The 6,221-nt window shown below is 35.1% G+C and overlaps 1 protein-coding gene across 1 annotated transcript in view; it reads right to left on the bottom strand.

Annotated features, from left to right (window-relative positions):
• LOC132170193 ((-)-kolavenyl diphosphate synthase TPS28, chloroplastic-like) overlaps positions 1 to 4,128 on the bottom strand; it is a 5,259-nt gene extending 1,131 nt beyond the window's left edge. Inside the window, exons 1-7 of the mRNA XM_059581083.1 lie at positions 4,105 to 4,128; positions 3,976 to 4,028; positions 1,604 to 1,690; positions 1,408 to 1,484; positions 981 to 1,284; positions 703 to 886; positions 313 to 527 (exon numbers count right to left, since the gene is read on the bottom strand). Of these exons, the coding sequence (XP_059437066.1) occupies positions 313 to 527; positions 703 to 886; positions 981 to 1,284; positions 1,408 to 1,484; positions 1,604 to 1,625 (802 nt within the window). The 5' untranslated portion in view covers positions 1,626 to 1,690; positions 3,976 to 4,028; positions 4,105 to 4,128. The remainder of the gene's footprint in view (positions 1 to 312; positions 528 to 702; positions 887 to 980; positions 1,285 to 1,407; positions 1,485 to 1,603; positions 1,691 to 3,975; positions 4,029 to 4,104) is intronic.
• Between the last annotated feature and the right edge of the window lie 2,093 nt (positions 4,129 to 6,221).

Here is a 6,221-nt window from a genome sequence, read left to right as displayed (position 1 = left end):
TAATTTTATAGGTTTTAATGAGAAAAAAATTGAAATAAATGGCATCAAAATTTCACGTGAGACGTAGGTAGAATGATTTCCGTCCAATTATACGGAAATTTGTAATGGAAGGTTTAAATTGAAAATTTTTAAAACATTAGGGGAGTACATTGCCAATTTTTAAACATTGAGATTTAAATTAAAAAACTCTTGAAACTTCGAGGGGGGTAAAGTGAATTTAAAAAAAAAAAAAAAAAAAAAAGGCAAGCAAACACAAACGGAAAGTGAAAGGAACAGTTCCTTGAAATGGGCGGGTAAAAAGGTACTTTTTACCTCCACCATTAAACCTGTGGACCGCATTTTTTAAATAAGTGAGGCAGTTATCGTCTTTGGTCTGCATGAGTGCAAAGGCAGTGGATGATGGAGAGAACAAGAAAGACCCATCTTGGAACTGCAGATTAAGAAGCTTTTCCCACTCCAGCCCTGGCATCCCTTCCAAGCTATAGAGTAGTGTTGTGGGCACTTTGTGCATCATGTCTCTTGGTATCCTATATACATCCCCCGCCCCATACACACTATAATCAGTACTTACACATACATATATATATTATATATAATGGCCATGGATTCTAATTTTATTTTATTTTTATTAAATTTTGTTGTTATAAACTATATAGTAGCAAGCAAACATAATCATGGTTCATGTCTGAGCTCTGAGACTACCTCGTTAGCTTTATGTTTCTCTTTGCATATATCTCTTGCAACACAGGGGAATCATCAGCTACTTCAATGTTCAAACTTCGAGCTATTTCGAGTAGTGAGGGGAAAGCAACTTCAAATCCAATGGTCATTTGCTCTGCGTTCTCGTATTCCAGCTTACATATTTTCTCTTTCAAAAATGAAATCCCTATTAATTAATTACAAAAAAAAAAAGTTAATTAATTAAGAAAAAAAAAAGACTAATAATTAATTTTGTTGAATTAATTTATAATATATAATACCTTTTTCGTACTTTTCAGGATGAATATTCCATGATTTTAAGGCAATAACACAGGCTAAAGTGTTGATTATCCGATCATAACTATAAAAAATTTGACTGTCGCCCCATGAACCATCGGGAAGCTGGTTTTTGGCGATCCATTGAAGGGTAGATGGGAACTGAGGAAGGCCACTTCCATGAATGTCTTCAACAAGAGCAACCCACGCTGTGTCATAAGCTGAAATGCTTATTTCTCCATCTTCCATGGAGCCCAACATCGATTTGATGTACTCGACACGTTCCTTTATATGATTTGACGTGGAAACCTTTATTTGCTTTAAAGCAAAAACGCATTAAAAGCAGAATTCCAAAATCAAGTAATATGTCAAACGCCAGTAAATAAATGAAAAAACAAAAGAAAAAGAAAAAGTCGAGAGTTTTCAAAGCACCGTCAGAGCTTCCCTCTCTTTGTCATCCTCCACAATCTCAGGCCCCTTTAAGACTGGCAGACCATTTTGAAACACGTCTGTGTATTGTATTGCACACATAATAATTAAATTTTATATATAATAATAATAATTTTTTTTTTTTGAATAAACAACTGTATTTGTACTTGTATGTGTTTATATATATATATATATATACCTTCAATGCGAGGCTTGGACATAGCGCTGCATCCAAAGCGAGAATCAGAGTTAACTTGTTCGTCTTTAGCCCCGAATGACCAGACACCTACAAATATGATTTTTTTTTTTTTTTTTTTTGGTCATGAGCAAATATGGAAAGGATACATGAATAAAAAAACCGAAAAAGGGTTGAGCTTCTCAACAACACACCCAAAATAGTAATACAATGCAGAAAATACAAACAAATAGAAAATGGGCCAAAAAATGGCCCAGTCCTCTGTATCTTGGTCAACAGATCAAGAAATGGCACTATCAAAGTGGTGTTTTAAGCAAGCCAAAGATCTGACTAGCTTTGAAACAACAACACCCTCCAAAAGGAGGCTGTTGAAGGAGAGGCACTAAATTCCAATCTGGATCAGCTATAGGGGAATACTGATCTCCGGTTGATGAAGCAATCTCCACAAAAATATCAAACTAGAGTAGCTCAAGGAGATAAATACCCACAAAAAACAACAAAACACAACAAACAGAAATACAAGACACAAAGCAAAGCAAAATACAATAAAGAAAGTAAAAACCCCTCAGCAACATCGGCAATGGAGCGAGATTCTGGGCCAGCGAGTGTAAGCCATTCATCGGAGCGTGAAGTACACACGCCGGTGATGGAGACTGGAGGGCCAAAATCAAAGGAGCAAAAAACCACAAAACACCGGAAGGGGTAGAGGTAGGCGGGCGAAGGACATATCGGAGGAGCCACACGTGGATGACGGCTGTCCACGCTCCAGATCGTGTGTCCCACGCGTCCGCGAGTGAGATCCACACTCGGGCGCGTGTGGCTCACGCTTCGGTGAGTGTTGGCCGGACGGAGGTGCAGATGGTTGCATTGGGAAGCGAGGAGGTTGTAGAGCATGGTGGTGAGGCATGTGTGATGGAGGAGCGAACTAATGTTGACAGATCGGGTTTTGAAAAAACCAAATCGAGAAACATCAGTTTGGGGGTTGGGGCGGTTGATGGATGGCAGGTGGAGGCTGGGCTCGGCCGATCTATGGCGGAGATGGGATTGTGCTGAACGGTGATGGTGGAGGAGCGATGGGAGATGCTGTGAAGGGGAAAAAAAGACAAGAAACAAAACAGAGAACAGGGGAAAACAAGAGAAAAAGAGAAGAAAATGAAGGAGAACAAGGGTGGAAGGGAGGACGGAGGGAAAAAATTCCATCCCTCCTCCCTCAGGCAGCCACACAAGGTAGAAGGAGAACCACAAAAGGAGGTGGAAAGCTTCTCTTAGAGAGAAGGAGGAGCTTCTCTCTCTAAAAGAAGCAGTTGTATTTGTTAGGGGAAACTTTACTAAGCCCCCCTGAAGTTCCAGTCATTTTGACAAACACCCCTTGAATTTTCAAAACTCTCACTTAGACCCCCTAAACTTTGGTTTGCTCTCACTTTTGACCATTTTAATGTTAAAGTCAAATAGTTTGACTTTTTATGCCCATTTTATCATCACCCGAAAACTACACCGTTTTGTGTCCTAAAACTACAACACCTACCCAACCCAAAATGACGTCGTTTTAGGCATTATTTAAAAAAATAAAAAAAAAAAGAAATTGGGTTGGTGGAGCCACCCCGGCTTACGATCACGGGGTGACTACTAAAAGCTGCAAGTTCCCCACTGTTTTTTTTTTTTTTTTTAATATTATGCTCAAAACGACGTCGTTTTGAGTTGGATGGTGATGTAGTTTTGAAACCCAAAACGGTGTAGTTTTGGAGTCCAAAACGAAGTAGTTTTGATTGAAGATAAAATGGTTATAAAAAGTCAAATTGTTTGACTTTAACGTTAAAATGGTCCAAAGTGAGAGCAAACCAAAGTTCAGGGAACCTAAGTGAGAGTTTTGAAAATTCAGGGGGTGCTTATCAAAAAGGCTAGAAGTTCATGAGGACTATTTGAAGTTTCCCCTATTTGTTACAAATATGATAGCGATGCAATTAATCAATTACTGGAATAATTTTGATATATAATTAAATTATTACTACTTAAAAATGAAAAAATAATGTCAAAGAAACGAAAAAAGAAAAAACTTTTTGATGAGCATATACGAATGCAGCCCTCTTGGTAGGGAAATATACGATGCTGCCATTCATAAACAATTTGGTTAATTATTTCTTTTAAAAGAGATTGTAAAAAGCTTATCCACGCACCATTAATTCTTCGAAAGAAACTCAAGAGTATAAGAAAAAATAAATAAATATTCTACTACTGTATGAAATATTGGATTCATGAACCTAAACTAAACCTGCCATCTCATTACTAATTAGGCTGTTAATTGCATTTTGGCTTTGTAAAACAAAAATTATAACCAGAAACATAACTACTTGCACACTTTTTGGATATTTTCTTACCTTTTTCTCAGCAATCAAACGAAACATTCCAAGACAAAGATCTGCCCAGAGTCCTTAAAAAAAACTTGTTCAATTCGTATATATATGATTGAGGGGGTAAGAGAAGGAGAAGACGAGAAAAAAACTTACCCTCGAGGGACAAGGAAGATGGTGGTGGAACGCCGGGGGGAAGTGTAGGAGAGAGGTGGAGAAAGTTAGATAGATGAGACATGATGTTTTTGTTTTGCTGTGGATAGCAAGGTAGCGATAGGGGGGAGGATTTAAAAGGATAGTAGAGGGAAGCAAGAAGACAGATAGGACTTCCCAAGAGATTCCCGCTAATAGGTGCATGGGATCATCCTAAAGTCAAAACCATGAAATTGAGGGCACTCCTGTCCTTTTCCTTTCTCTCCTCTAACTTATAAACAATTTCCAATTTCTTCCGCTTTATATATATATATATGACACTCGTAGAATTATCATATAATTATGATGATGTAATAGTAAAAATCAACCTTTGAATTAATAAGGACTTGTAAAAAGAAAAAATCAATAACTGATTTTTACTACCATATCTTCATAGTTGTATGACAGTCGTATGAGAATTTACTAAATATCATTTCTCTTATAAGATAAATGTTTGTTTTTACGGTTTATTGTTGATAATGGCTCAAATTGTCAACAAGTGTGAAGATAATTGCTAAAAAATATCAATATTCAAGTTGGTGGGCTCAAGTTCTATTTATGTATAAGAAGATAATGTTAGTTTTAAAAGGAGTCAAAGAATAACTTGAAATTGATTTTTTTTGGAGAAAACGTGTGTGGATAAACATGTGGGCTACAATGCTTATCTTCATCATGGAAAAGACTTTGTATTCCTGATGGTTTCGTTTTTCCAGCAGCAATTGGATTAAAAATGTTCTCCTATTTTTCGTGATTAAGCCTCTATAAAAGAATATGTAGTCCTTGGTTGAGATTATCTGGAAAATCCAAATTTGTGAGAGCACTTTGTGGCATTTACAAAATGTAGAGAATTTTTCTTTACTGGGTATTTGAGAGGGACAGTTGAGTGGGGTGTACAAGGGGTTAAGGGCTTGGGTTTAAGATATTAAACTTGAGCGGTTCAGGCTTGTACTATTGTACTCAATATTTCTCAATAGTAAAGAAGGAGACCGGATCACGCCCCGTGGATGTAGGCATATTGCCGAAGAGTTTACGTGTGTGATTAGTGTGTGTTCACGTGTGTTTTCTTTCTAAATTTGTCTTTCTCATAAAGGGCTGGTGGGAAATTGGTTGTCAATTAATTATCAATTTTCCCAATAATTTTTAATGTTATTTAGTATACTATTATATAACTGTCTTATAAAAAAAAAATTAAAAATTAATTTTTACTTTCATACCATCTAGGACGGACCCAAGTGCCAAAATTTTATAATTTGGCGACAAACAAAAGTTATCTCAATTGCATGTAGCATCCTATTAACTATTATTACTGATTATTTCATTCTCTGTTCCCATCAAATTCGACCTTCTAACAAATGATCTCATAATTTTTTAAGTCACAATTGTGTTATATGACTTGATGTTCAATTAAACTAGCATGTAACCCGCGCAATGCGCGGGATTCTTCATTATAATTTAATTTCAAAACTTAAATGCATCTCATCTTACTTTTCATTATAAGTTAAAATAGGTGCGTGAAAATACATATTAAAGGTTATACACCAGTAAATTACTATACTGAACATGTTTTTTTTTTTTTGAAATATACCAAACATCTACTTAATGAAAAGTATAAAAGAAAAAATAAAAATAGCAAGAAGGACACTTGAATTCTGATGATCAAAATATTAGTAGAAAAATAGTAAGAAACTCTGATATTGTTAATGTGATACTTATTATATTGTAATACAAATAAAACCCATAAAGTTCTAATCATTTCAGAAAAAATGCAGAGTAAAATAAACAAAATCTTCTCTCTTCTTTTTAATACAAAATAAAACACACATTTCACTCAATATTTAATGAAATCAAATAAATTTCTTTCAACGTTAACACTTCCAAAAAAAAATGCTAGAAAATTCGAGTAAATCACAAAAAAAAAAAAAAAAAAAAATCTAATAAAATATTCAAATGAATTAAAACATAAAATCTTATTGGTGTGATACCTATTATATTTCAATACAATGAAACTTTCTAGAGAAACAAACATAAAAATAATTAATTTGCAGTCGTGAAGAATTTATACATAGATACACAAAGATAAA

The sequence above is a fragment of the Corylus avellana genome, chromosome ca2 (assembly GCF_901000735.1).
Source record: "Corylus avellana chromosome ca2, CavTom2PMs-1.0".
NCBI lineage: Eukaryota > Viridiplantae > Streptophyta > Magnoliopsida > Fagales > Betulaceae > Corylus > Corylus avellana.
This window is presented reverse-complemented; position numbering and strand designations above follow the sequence as displayed.